At 41.9% G+C, this 14182-nt stretch overlaps 1 protein-coding gene across 4 annotated transcripts in view; it reads left to right on the top strand.

The window, feature by feature from the left end:
- CHERP (calcium homeostasis endoplasmic reticulum protein) overlaps window positions 1-13119 on the top strand; it is a 134080-nt gene extending 120961 nt beyond the window's left edge. For 3 of the 4 annotated variants that reach the window (XM_069218192.1, XM_069218190.1, XM_069218189.1), the window contains 3 exons: window positions 6419-6469; window positions 8357-8401; window positions 10742-13119. In XM_069218192.1, the coding sequence (XP_069074293.1) occupies window positions 6419-6469; window positions 8357-8401; window positions 10742-10779 (134 nt within the window). In that variant the 3' untranslated portion in view covers window positions 10780-13119. The remainder of the gene's footprint in view (window positions 1-6418; window positions 6470-8356; window positions 8402-10741) is intronic. The other variant, XM_069218191.1, reaches the window with a different exon arrangement.
- Window positions 13120-14182: the final 1063 nt, after the last annotated feature.

Below are 14182 nucleotides of genomic sequence, written 5' to 3'. Positions count from 1 at the left end.
CACACAAAGAAACATTTACAAGGCCCAGGGGACGCCACTGCCACCAGGCCATGGCTCAACCCATAAAATCGGTGACCGACCGTCGGCACCGAAAAAGGCCCAAACAGTGCCGAGATCGTCCGACTCCGGTCGAGACACCGGCACGCAGCCTTCTCGGGACCGAGAAAGTGCTGGAGACAAGCCTCGACACCGAGATGCCGGTGTGGACACGGCTCGACGCCGAGACAGCGGCACCGAAACAGATCGACGCCGAGAGGTTTCGGCCCCGAAAAGGAAAAAAGTCACCTCGGAGCCGAAAAAACACGCAGACAAAGTTTCGACGCCGAAACAAACTGCAAGCGACCCAGCTTCAGGCTCTTATACAGAAGAGCACTCGCTAACCTCCCAAATGCAGAAGCATAGGTTTGAGGAAGAGCTACAAGCAACTGATGCGGACCATACGCAAAAGCGTATCTTCATTCAGCAGGGGACAGGAAAAATAAGCACCCTTCCCCCCATTAGGAGAAAGAGAAGGTTGGAGTTCCAGACGGAACAAGCACCACAACCAAAAGTGGTGAAAAGAGTTACACCACCACCCTCTCCTCCGCCCGTGATTAACGTTTCACCAGCACAAACGCCATCACACTCCCCAGCTCACACCACCATGAGCCAGGGTGACCAAGACCAGGACGCATGGGACCTATACGACGCCCCAGTGTCAGATAACAGCCCAGAGGCATACCCTACAAAACCATCTCCACCAGAAGACAGCACCGCGTACTCTCAGGTGGTGGCTAGAGCAGCACAATTTCACAACGTAAGCCTCCACTCAGAACAGGTCGAGGATGATTTCTTGTTCAACACACTCTCCTCCACCCACAGCTCCTACCAAAGCCTGCCTATGCTCCCTGGTATGCTCCGGCACGCAAAAGACATATTTAAGGACCCGGTCAAAAGTAGGGCAATCACACCAAGGGTGGAAAAAAAGTATAAGCCGCCTCCTACAGACCCGGCTTTCATCACAACACAGCTGCCACCAGACTCTGTTGTTGTAGGAGCAGCTAGGAAAAGGGCCAACTCTCACACATCTGGAGATGCACCACCCCCAGATAAAGAAAGCCGCAAGTTTGATGCAGCTGGTAAAAGAGTCGCAGCACAAGCTGCAAACCAGTGGCGCATCGCGAACTCCCAGGCACTACTTGCGCGCTATAACAGAGCCCACTGGGACGAGATGCAACATCTCATTGAACATCTGCCCAAAGACTTCCAAAATAGGGCAAAACAAGTGGTTGAGGAGGGACAGGCCATCTCCAACAACCAGATCCGCTCCTCCATGGACGCTGCAGATACAGCTGCACGGACAATTAATACATCTGTAACTATCAGAAGGCATGCATGGCTCCGAACGTCTGGATTTAAACCAGAGATTCAACAAGCAGTTCTCAATATGCCTTTTAATGAAAAAGAACTGTTCGGTCCAGAAGTGGACACAGCGATTGAGAAACTCAAAAAAGATACGGACACTGCCAAAGCCATGGGCGCACTCTACTCCCCGCAGAGCAGAGGGAATTACAGCTCATTCCGTAAAACGCCCTTTCGAGGGGGGTTTCGGGGTCAAAGCACACAAGCCAGCACCTCACAAGCCACACCGTCCAGTTACCAAGGACAGTATAGAGGAGGTTTTCGGGGACAATATAGAGGAGGGCAATTCCCTAGAAATAGAGGAAGATTCCAAAGCCCCAAAACCCCTACTACTAAACAGTGACTCACATGTCACTCACCCCCTCCACACAACACCAGTGGGGGGACGAATAGGTCATTATTACAGAGCATGGGAGAAAATCACTACAGACACTTGGGTTCTAGCAATTATCCAACATGGTTACTGCATAGAATTTCTACAGTTCCCTCCAAACATACCACCAAAAGCACAAAATTTAACAACACACCATTCCAATCTCCTAGAGATAGAAGTGCAGGCACTATTGCAAAAGAATGCAATCGAATTAGTGCCAAACACACAAATAAACACAGGAGTTTACTCACTGTACTTTCTGATACCAAAGAAGGACAAAACACTGAGACCAATCCTAGACCTCAGAGTAGTCAACACTTTCATCAAATCAGACCACTTCCACATGGTCACACTACAAGAAGTATTGCCATTGCTAAAGCTGCACGACTACATGGCAACTTTAGACCTCAAGGATGCTTATTTCCATATACCAATTCACCCATCGCACAGGAAATACCTAAGGTTTGTATTCAAAGGAATACATTACCAATTCAAGGTACTGCCTTTCGGATTAACAACCGCACCAAGAGTCTTTACCAAATGTCTAGCGGTAGTCGCTGCACACATCAGAAGGCAGCAAATACATGTGTTCCCATATCTAGACGACTGGCTAATCAAGGCCCATTCGTTAATAGAGTGCTCAAATCACACAAATCATATCATACAAACCCTCTTCAAACTAGGGTTCACCGTCAATTTCACAAAATCCAAAATTCGGCCACGCAAGGTACAACAATACCTGGGAGCCATAATAGACACATCAAAAGGAGTAGCCACTCCAAGTCCACAAAGAATTCAAAATTTCAACACCATCATACAACGCATGTATCCAACACAAAAGATACAAGCAAAGATGGTATTACAACTCCTAGGCATGATGTCATCATGCATAGCCATTGTCCCAAACGCAAGACTGCACATGAGGCCCTTACAACAATGCCTAGCATCACAGTGGTCTCAAGCACAGGGTCACCTTCTAAATCTGGTGTTAATAGACCGCCAAACTTACCTCTCGCTTCTGTGGTGGAACAACATAAATTTAAACAAGGGGCGGCCTTTCCAAGACCCAGTGCCACAATACGTAATAACAACAGATGCTTCCATGACAGGGTGGGGAGCACACCTCGATCAACACAGCATACAAGGACAATGGAACGTACATCAAACAAAACTGCATATCAATCACCTAGAACTTCTTGCAGTTTTTCAAGCACTAAAAGCTTTCCAACCAATAATAGTTCACAAATACATTCTCGTCAAAACAGACAACATGACAACAATGTATTATCTAAACAAGCAGGGAGGGACGCACTCCACGCAGTTAAGCATGTTAGCACAAAAAATTTGGCATTGGGCAATTCACAACCAAATTCGCCTAATTGCACAGTTTATACCAGGGATACAAAATCAACTCGCAGACAATCTCTCTCGAGATCACCAACAGGTCCACGAATGGGAAATTCACCCCCAAATACTGAACACTTATTTCAAACTCTGGGGAACACCTCAGATAGACTTGTTTGCGACAAGGGAGAACGCAAAATGCCAAAACTTCGCATCCAGATACCCACACAAACAATCCCAAGGCAATGCCCTATGGATGAACTGGTCAGGGATATTTGCTTACGCTTTTCCTCCTCTCCCTCTCCTTCCTTACCTGGTAAACAAACTCAGTCAAAGCAAACTCAAACTCATATTGATAGCACCAACTTGGGCAAGGCAACCCTGGTACACAACGCTGCTAGACCTATCAGTGGTACCCTGCATCAAATTGCCCAACAGGCCAGATCTGTTGACACAGCACAACCAAAAGATCAGGCACCCAGATCCAGCATCGCTGAATCTAGCAATCTGGCTCCTGAAATCCTAGAATTCGGGCACTTACAACTTACCCAAGAATGTATGGAAGTCATAAAACAAGCAAGAAGGCCATCCACCAGGCACTGCTATGCAAGTAAATGGAAGAGGTTTGTTTGCTACTGCCATATTAATCAAATACAACCATTACACACAACTCCAGAACATGTAGTGGGTTACTTGCTTCACTTACAAAAATCTAACCTAGCTTTCTCTTCCATTAAGATTCACCTTGCAGCAATATCTGCATACCTGCAGACTACCTATTCAACTTCCCTATATAAAATACCAGTCATTAAAGCATTCATGGAGGGCCTTAGGAGAATTATACCACCAAGAACACTACCTGTTCCTTCATGGAACCTAAATGTTGTCCTAACTAGACTTATGGGTCCACCTTTTGAACCCATGCACTCCTGCGACATACAGTTCCTAACCTGGAAGGTGGCATTTCTCATCGCCATTACTTCCCTGAGAAGAGTAAGCGAGATTCAGGCGTTTACTATACAGGAACCTTTTATACAACTACACAAAAATAAAGTCGTCCTAAGGACCAATCCTAAATTTTTGCCAAAGGTTATTTCACCGTTCCATCTAAATCAAACAGTGGAACTTCCGGTGTTCTTTCCACAGCCAGATACCGTAGCTGAAAGGGCACTACATACATTAGATGTCAAAAGAGCATTAATGTATTACATTGACAGAACAAAGAACATCAGAAAGACTAAACAACTCTTTATTGCATTTCAAAAACCTCATGCAGGAAACCCAATTTCAAAACAAGGTATAGCCAGATGGATAGTTAAATGCATCCAAATCTGCTACCTTAAAGCTAAACGACAGCTGCCCATTACACCAAGGGCACACTCAACCAGAAAGAAAGGTGCTACCATGGCCTTTCTAGGAAACATCCCAATGCAAGAAATATGTAAGGCAGCCACATGGTCTACGCCTCACACATTCACCAAGCACTACTGTGTAGACGTGTTATCCGCACAACAAGCCACAGTAGGTCAAGCTGTATTAAGGACATTATTTCAGACTACTTCCACTCCTACAGGCTGATCCACCGCTTTTGGGGAAATAACTGCTTACTAGTCTATTGCAGAACATGCGTATCTACAGCGACAGATGCCATCGAACTGAAAATGTCACTTACCCAGTGTACATCTGTTCGTGGCATCAGTCGCAGTAGATTCGCATGTGCCCACCCGCCTCCCCGGGAGCCTGTAGCAGTTTGGAAGTTACCTTCAATTATTTATATATGTATCATCTCAACCTTAAATAAGTGCATACTTAGTCACTCCATTGCATGGGCACTATTACTACAATTCAACTCCTACCTCACCCTCTGCGGGGAAAAACAATCGAGGATGGAGTCGACGCCCATGCGCAATGGAGACAAAAGGAGGAGTCACTCGGTCCCGTGACTCGAAAGACTTCTTCGAAGAAAAACAACTTGTAACACTCCGGCCCAACACCAGATGGCGAGCTATTGCAGAACATGCGAATCTACTGCGACTGATGCCACGAACAGATGTACACTGGGTAAGTGACATTTTCATTTCTCGCCTATTCGAGATGAATGATAATAGTAGGAGGAGTAAAATTGGAAGTAGACAGGATGAGTTTGTCACATTTTTTTAAAACTACTGCTGGTTACCATCAATGTGCACAGTCACAGTGACTCCGTTCCATAGTTTTGGCCTTACTACAGGCAAGTATCCACATCCTTTATAACTGCTGAATTTTAGTGGCAGGTTTTTGAAGGGTGTTGTGCCCTGTTCACTCATAAATTTTTTGGGGAAGGCAGAAGTATTTGACAGTAACTTGATACTGTCCAAAAGCTGGTGGTGTATGCTGAGGAATGGCTGGGGTCCTGAACAGTAGCATGTTCAAAACACCCTGTCATGTGCTCTACTCTTAAACACATTTCTCATGAAACCCAAAAGTAAGGGTGGGTGGCTCTAACTTCTTTGGAGCAGCTATCAAAGAATGGGAATTCACCAGTAACAGTCAGTAGCTAAGAACATAAAAGTATATTGTTCTGAATGTGGTTGAGGTGTGGGCTCTAGCCCTTAAGGCAACTTTTTGAAATCACATCATGTTAATCAACATTAATTGATCTCAGCATTCTGCATCACTTGCAGAGCTTCTTGGTACTCAGTGCAATCAGGAAGCAGATGAAGAGCAGCAAACGTATTTCAGGCCTTGAAGATATTAATAATTAGTGGGACATAAGGCAGAGATTTATTGTACATGGGCAGAGGGACTAGATTCTTCCAAAGTGCCAATCCATGTCTCCCAGCTGAAGCCATTTTCATGACTGTGCACCCACTCATCCAGACTAAGGAATTCATTTCCCTCTGTTCTGCAAAACATCCAGGACAACAGACCTTCATTCAAGAGCTCTAAATTTGTTTTTAGTGTTCTATGGTACACAGCAGAGCTAACAGCTAAGTTGTGGCAATCGTGTCCTTCAAAACAGCTCTCAAACTGATTATGGGTAAAAACAAATCTCAGGTAATATTGTTTGGTTTACACCAGTGACCTAAAGGAGAACATTGGTGAAGTGGAAAGCCATCAAAGAATGATGGGAACAATTTCTTATTGCTAGTGGTCCCCCTGCTACTTCCTCTGGAAGTAAAGCATTATGGTCAGGTTCTTCTGCAGTTGCTGAGGGTCTCCATTGTGCTATTCCCCACTAGCGTGATCCGTTCTCAGACTGTCACTGCTTATGCTTCTTGTTTTACTCACTCTCTGTGCTTTACCTTTCCTACTCCTTAGATTTCAAAGCAGGAGGCCCGTTCCCGGCTGGAGCCACACCACCTGGAGGTGGTAAGTTGTCTTTCGTATGCTACTGCTCAGCGAGCATTCAGTTCATCCCAAAAAAAAAGCAAAAGTGTACCTGAAAAGGCTTACATATGATCACAGTCCTACTTGTTCATTGTTTTGCTGTGAAGCAGCAATCGTGCTGTTGATAATAGTGATTTTTTTTTTTCCCTTTCTGCTTATGTTGATGCAGCTAAAAGGTTTTTATTTTTGTGGGTTTTCAGATTTTCATTTCTGCATTCTCATTATTTTCTTCTCCAGTTACTCTGGTCTGCAAAGCTGGACCTAGGTATATCTGCTTGTAGTTTAGTCAGTAGATGTGAACAACCCCTGTTTGTTTCCAAACTCCGCCACTTGGCTGATCCTAAAATAGTGAGGGAGGCCGTAGTTGTTCGAGGAACATTTTTTGAACCCCTTATTCGTAAGGAATTTCTCACAGTGAACTCAGTGCAGCCTTTTCCTGGTGTTCATTGCATTGCAGGTCTCGCTGCAGCACTGCCATAAGCATGGCCTTGGCTGCACCTCTGCCTGTACCAACCGTGGTGGTCGGGTAATGTCTACCAGCAACCCTGTTTCCGAACGGCCACTATAGGTTGTTGGCAGCCCTGCAGGGACTATCCTCCACATCTGTGACTTCTTCCAGGCACTCAAACTGCTTTGATCATTTACTAGCAGGGTGTTAACATCCTAAAGATTTCTGCTGTGGATTTACCAGATGCCAAAACAAAGGATGGCAGGATAGGAAATGTCATTGGCATGTTTGTGGCTTATGATGTACTGCTTAAAAAAAGGTAAAGTCCTGGTTATGAGAGCTTCCAGGCACCTCTGTTCTTCCGGGCTCTCACCTCCACACATCCGCTCCATACACAACATCAGAGCAGGAGGTCGTGCCTTATCACACATCGCCCCCCAAAGCTTGGAACAACCTCCCCACCACAGAAGGTCCTCTGTGTCACCTCGAATTACACACAAATCTGAAGACCTGGCTCTTCGATTTAACTCCATGCAGGCCCCTGCCTATCCACTGGCAAGCACCTGGATAAAATGACTAGTCATTAGTGTGCTATAAAAATCTATGTAGCATATCATCTTTTAGGAACAGACATTTTAGTTGTGGTGTATGAGGGCAAGTCAATGGTTTCATTCTCTCATTGGAAGGGTTTTAAGTACTTTTGGAGCTTAGGGAAATGCATAGTTGTGTGCAATTTTTTTATTGCATGACAAACTATTATAGGCCATCTGGCTCGCTAACCGCCTAGGATAAAAGTCGGCAGTGGCATTCCTTTCTGGTAGGATTCTTAAGACTTACAATTATGTCTGACTGTCACATGCCTGTAGATCTTTAAACAAACCGAATACATCTGCTGTTTAGGTTCATGGTTCCCTACTACACCTTTTGACACTCTAGAAGCTGTTACAAAAATGGCAAATATGTGATTGGAGATTCTCGAGGCATCGAGGTGCAGTAGATATGGGCTTGGCAGTGTCTTTCTTGCGCCTTGTCAAAGCACAGAGCCTGGACAGATTCAGTTCTGGCCTTCAAATGCTCGTTTTTTTAAGGGTTTGCTGGGCTTACAGTTGCTGTTTTTGTCACCTTTTATTCTTCAGGCCTAATGCTTGCATATTTATTTGTGTAGTATGTTCATGCTGTGGATATTGTTAGATTTATACCCAAAGGACTGTAAGCAGTCAGGGAAAACTCCTTTAAGGCAGTAAAAAATAAAATAAAATAAAAAACATGCAATTAAAAATGATTAACAAAATTGGTATGGTGCGTATAAACATTTCCTGTAGTGTGTATTTAGTTAACATTTTTTTATACAAATTTTCCTGTACAAAATGTGTTGCCTTTTCTTATAATGGTGTTTCACAGAGTAACCTCTTGTATTCCAGATGATGATAAAGGCAGCTGGCCTCCAGATGCCTTCGTCACCCCTGGTGAATAACATTTACTTACCTTATACGTTTCTTGTACATATACGCCATTGCTTCTCCCCCATGTGGGAATGGTTTTGTGTGGGTTGTGAGGTTTGCTGCCTGCATTGAGGCATGGGGGTTGGAGATCTCACCATTTTGCAACAAGTTGGAAAGCTTTCTGCCTGCTCGGAATTACGAACCTGCATTGAATTCACAGCCTTCCTATCATATTTTATCAGGTTGAGCTATTTTTAGGACCTAATTGCCTCTTCTGGCGAGTTGACAAAGAACAGGTGTTCTGTTAAGTCAGAAAGTGAAAAAGATGCTTTTAAATCCTATTCTTGTCACATTTGCTCCCTGTTCAGAGACAGCGGTCAAAAGACAGGTTGTCTTTTTTCATTCTTGTAAGGTGACTTGTCTGACCTGCTGTAAAAACAGGAAGTCTGTGTGGGGTTTTCCAATACAGAGCATTTAAATAACTAAGTAAACTGTACAGACATTTCAAAATACATGTCAGTAGCTGTGAAAGACCATTTATTGTTCTTCAGTGTGATAAAAAAAAAAAATTATGGGATGAAAACATTGTGAACACTTTACTTGATGATGTGCAAATGATTGGTTTCTGAAACCCATTTTTCACAGATTAATAATACACTACATAGTTTTATCAGTAAAGCTGTAAGTTAGCGGAAAGGTTTGTGGACATTTCTTGGAAATTTACTGCCTGTAAATGACAGTGCGCTACCACACCATGCTTTATTAATATATTTATTTAAAGTGAGTGTTTAAACATACACTGGGGAAAAAATACTTCTGCCCTTATGGCAATGCTATTAATAATCTAAGAGAAGTCATGGATCATGTGTACCCTATATGTGGGACAGATTCCTATTAGAAATGCAGCAAACGTTTAATCTGTTTAATCAAACAAAAGAGGTTTTTTTGTACAAAAGAAATGGTGAACTCAGATATTTGAAGGTGCACTTGTGAGAATGAAGGAAAAGGCAACTCTGTAAAAAAAAAAAAAAAAAAAAAAAAATTAAATAAATAAAAAATAATTGCATAGGATCACACAATTTGAGACCCGTTTACGGGTTAAGTACATTACAGTTAGGCTGAGTAGATCATTCAAGTTACTCGACCTGCAGGTCTAGTAACAATTTTGTGATTTTTCGAGGCCTAACTTGTCTCTGGTATTCGTATTTAGGATGAGCACAATGAATAATGAGACTTTAAATCACCCCATTACCTGTTTGTAGATTGTGTCCCCACATGTAACTTTGAGTATCATCTCAAAAACTAAAACTGATGATATTAATGCATGGTGAGGCAGAATTAACAAGCTCCTCTAGATGTATGTTGTTCTGTAGTATATTCCCAGCGATAGAAAATCTGTATTAGACTCTGGGGGTTTAATCCGAGTCCCAGGGTCAAAAGCTACATCACATTTATACGTCCGTTAAGGTTCCTTCTGCAGTATTTGTTCCTTTTGCAGCCTCGTATCCAGCCTTCCTGTTTGTGAAGATGTCAGAGAAAAAGATCACTACTTGTGTTACCTCCATAGGAGCAGCCAATGGTTGCAAAGCTACGTGTCACAGTCCAGTTAAAATCTAGGGTGTTAATCCAAAACCACATGGACGCCTATATGTACTTGGGCCGCTCTCTTCCATCGTTGCCATTTTCTAAGAAACATGGTTTTAGAATTATAGGTGTTCAGCTAATTGATCCCTTTAATACCCAGTTTAGTTCTGATGTTATTCTTAAGTGAATTCCATTAGAGGATTAAAACGCAGTATTTAAGAAATTATTTTTCTTTAGAATGAATGTGTCATCTGCAGTGACATGTCTGAGCTGCATTTTCCCAGCTGTTTTGTTCTAGACTTTTGCTTGTGTATTTCCTGGCCTGTTACTACAAACTGCTTTGGTAGTCAAGTGCCCTTGGTTTAGCAGTGTTCCTTGCAGCTATACACTTACTACTGGTTGTTGTAAAACTTCATCATATTTTTAGACTCGCTGCTGAGTTATATTGACAGAGTTCTAGCTTTTCGTGAACTCCCTCTTGCAATGTGAAAGAACAGATTTGAGATACCCTTAAGTCTAATCTGGAAACATAATGCCATGTGTGAAGATCTGTGCGCAACCTTCAGTTAAAATGCTTAACACCAGTGTGGTCAACTCTTAGCATTGATGTGCAACTGACATTTTAAATAGATAATATGTATGCGGTCATTAGATTGTATTGCAGAATTTGAACATTTGAAAGTACAAGGTGACATTGATAGCTTTTTATGCAGCAGAGTGAATTTTAACCATGTTGGTCATGACTCATATTTGCTTTTTGTTTTCTATCTCGATTTACAGCAAAACGAGAGCCTGGGGAGCCTGTCCCTCCAGAATGAGAAAACCTGCACCCTACTGTAAATTTACCATTCTGCACATTTTCTAAAAACCTGGATTTCGGTGTCAAGTGTCTCATTTGTGAATGAAACCCATTTGTTTAAATGGTCAATTTAATTTTTGTTGTTTGTTAAACCATTTATTTTTTAGTGAGGAGGGAAACAAGCGTCAGTATTTTCAAGACAGACTTTGTAACACTGCAGGTTTTGTAAAACACACTCAAGTGACACACAGGGCAGTCCGTTCTCAGCGGGGGCATCCAGTTTTCTTAAACCCAGTTTACCTTTTTCATTGTAATGATTATTTGCTCTTGTGTCTGAAAGCTTGACCTTTTTAAGTAAAATACATTTTTATATCTTATTTGTAAATTTCCCTCGCACAGGCAATACAGAAACAAAAAAATGGATTTTAAGAGTGTGTACCTTAAAGACCAGGTCACCTCTTCTTCGAACATGTTCCATCTAAACTCATTTTTCATTGTGAAGCATTCTGCACTTCCTTAAAAAAGTGAAGCAATCTCCCTGACTGAATTTTTCCAGTCAAAAAAAAAAAAAAAACACAGATGATGGGTTTATAAACCGTTCACCTCTGTTAAGGGAATCATGTGCTGCTTTTGTATAACATATTTAAATTGGACGTTTTGGTCTTTTTTTTTAATTATCAGATATTCTCACTGGTTCCTTGTACAGATCTTATGTATTTTTATTTTTGCTTCACTGCTTGTGTACAAAAGTAAGTTGTGTGATGAGGTCTCATCTTCCTTTTAATCCAGCCTGAAATAGTACCTGCCAGCACAAGCATAACAGAGTATATATTGTTTGCTAGAGTGGTCCACAGATATATCGGACAACATACTTTCCAGTTCTTAATTTTCTATATCACGGAAAATTGCTCCATGTGTCGACACTGAACTTAAATGAAGTTGGATATTTCTGTTGTGCAGTCAAAAAATAAATAAAAAAAAGCATGAAGACTGATCCCTCCGAACCCAGTGCCAACCGCTACCTGGCTTTTGGCATTACAGCCAATTAAACTGCAAAATGGAAACCACATTGAAAACCGCGAGAAAAAAACCGCATTGGAAACCGCATGGAAATTTTTAACAGCAAAACCCTAAATGGAGTCTTGAGGTCATTTTGTTATGTATTTAGATAAATTAACTGCAAAGTGATGCAAAGGTAGGATAATTTACCCTTCCCTCCCCAAAAAAAGTTGTGATCCCTTTCAACTGTGCGGTACTGATATTTGTATTTCAGGATTGCCTGCTGCTGCTCCATGGAAAAGACACATATTGTGCCTCTTTGTCGAATGTTTAAAGAAAATTCAATGCGTCAAATCAGAAAACCAGCTCTTCTTTCTAGCCTGTCAGATTCACTTTACAATTTCTTTTACAAATGATCGGTCTTTACCAGCTGTTTCAGTGGAAGCGCTTGGTTGTTGTAGTATGTGTGTTCAGGACCTGTTCTTTATCGCCACCTTGTGGTGTAGCACAGCTTGGTCTTAAAGTGACAGTACACCAAGACCCTTGATGTCCTTTGAAAAAAAAAAAGGAAAGGAAAAAAAAAAAAAAGTCTGGCAGATAGCATTTCTACTTTGTGGTCTTGATGTCCGTATTGATAAGTTTATTTATTTAATATCATTAAACACAAAGATCACAGGTCCATGAGCAGACTGCTCAGCGCTTGACGGACAGATGTGTCGAGGCTGGCCAGAAAAAGCAAAACTTTCCCATTAGATGCAGGTCCCATTAGACTGAGGGAACCTCCATGAGCAAGTCTTTGTCTTTTTAAAACAAAATTATGTGGATGGTACAAGTTCTGTAATGGTCTCAGTATGCTTTGGTGCTGCTATTCAACAGCTAGTTTACAGGTTGATTCCTAGTTTGTGTAGAGACTTATTGTACTAACTAGAACTTTAGTCCCTTTTAATGGTAAAAAAGAACAGGATTATCTTCTGGGAAACGCTTCCCGTTTGTTTGTTCAAGCACTTTGCCTTCAAGGTGCTCATCACTGCATTATGTCTGCGACTTCTACTGAGGTGGACTTTTTAAGGGTTCCTTTATCATCCATGTAGCATGTCTTCACTGTTCTGGAGACATATCCCACTCGCTGCTCGTGCTTTTCTTTTGTGAAGGAGGTGAAGCAGGTTTCAGGAAAGAAGTTTTTAATCCAAGGGAGGCAGAGAAAATAGTTTTCCTTTGGCCTTATCCGTTGCTGTGAAGATGTGAACCAGATGTGTTTCAAATCAGCATAACACCTGAAACCAGTCATATGTGTATGTTACTGATTTCTCTGTGGATTTTACTGTCTCTAATTCAAATACACTTTTGTAAAGAATTTCAATGAGCTTTCTTTTTCATTTACTTTGGTAGAATTGTGGAATGAACACTCCTCTGATATAAATTGCTCACGTATTCCTCTGTTACAGATTTTCTTAGCACTAAACACTGGGATATCCAGTTGTTAATTGTATTTGTGACATCAAAACCGAGCATATATTGTTTTGGCAAAACAAAATATGAAAGGGGAATCAGCATGACATTGAATAATATAGTTTTAGTGGTCTAATGGATTTAGTGCTAATCAAAGATAACTAGAGAAAATGTTATTCAGTATTTGTATTCTTTGTTTTGTGAGTCATTCATTTTGCAACTGTGCATGATTGCAAAACTTAAAATTAGGATGAGCTTTTTTTTGTTTTTATCTTATCGCTAGTTCTAATTGACAACTCTCCTCTCTTGGTCCCATCTCCTCCACACTGCAATATGTGACAACTCTGGGGGATAGTTCAATTCTAAAATTGAGAAATGTATCCTCCTTCAGAACCAGTACCCACAGTTCAGTCCTTAATTTATTGAAGACAAGAAGTGCATGCAACCAGATATTTTCTTAGATGCTCATCAAAGGTGCTGTTGAATGCTGACATTGCTACATAACCAGTCTTCCCTGTCTCAGTCTACCACATTAAACTTTCTTTCTCACTATCTCATGAATAAGAAGAGTGCGTACTCTTGATTCCATCTCATGCATCTTTCTTCAAGCGCCCTAAACTTCCTGTGCCTTGAACACCAAAGCTCTCTGATGTTGATCCCACCTCATGGGTCTTTCTTGCACCGTACGCTTCCTGTCTCATGAATTCCGAGGCTGTCCAGTCTTGATTCCACCTCATGCCTCTGTCCCACTACCCTACACTTCTGGTCTCTTTATCCCATAAACAGTAAGGTTCCCTGGTCTTTGTTCCACCTCATGTCTCTTTCTTCCCACACCCTACACATCCTCTCTCTCTATCGCATGAATACAAAGGCTGCCAGGTCTTAACTGCACCTCACGCCTCTTTGTTCCACCACCCTACACTTCCTTTCTCTTTATCTCATGAATACTCTGCCTGGTCTTGGTTACATCTCAT

This window comes from Pleurodeles waltl, chromosome 12, assembly GCF_031143425.1.
Source record: "Pleurodeles waltl isolate 20211129_DDA chromosome 12, aPleWal1.hap1.20221129, whole genome shotgun sequence".
Taxonomy (NCBI): Eukaryota; Metazoa; Chordata; class Amphibia; order Caudata; family Salamandridae; genus Pleurodeles; species Pleurodeles waltl.
This window is presented reverse-complemented; position numbering and strand designations above follow the sequence as displayed.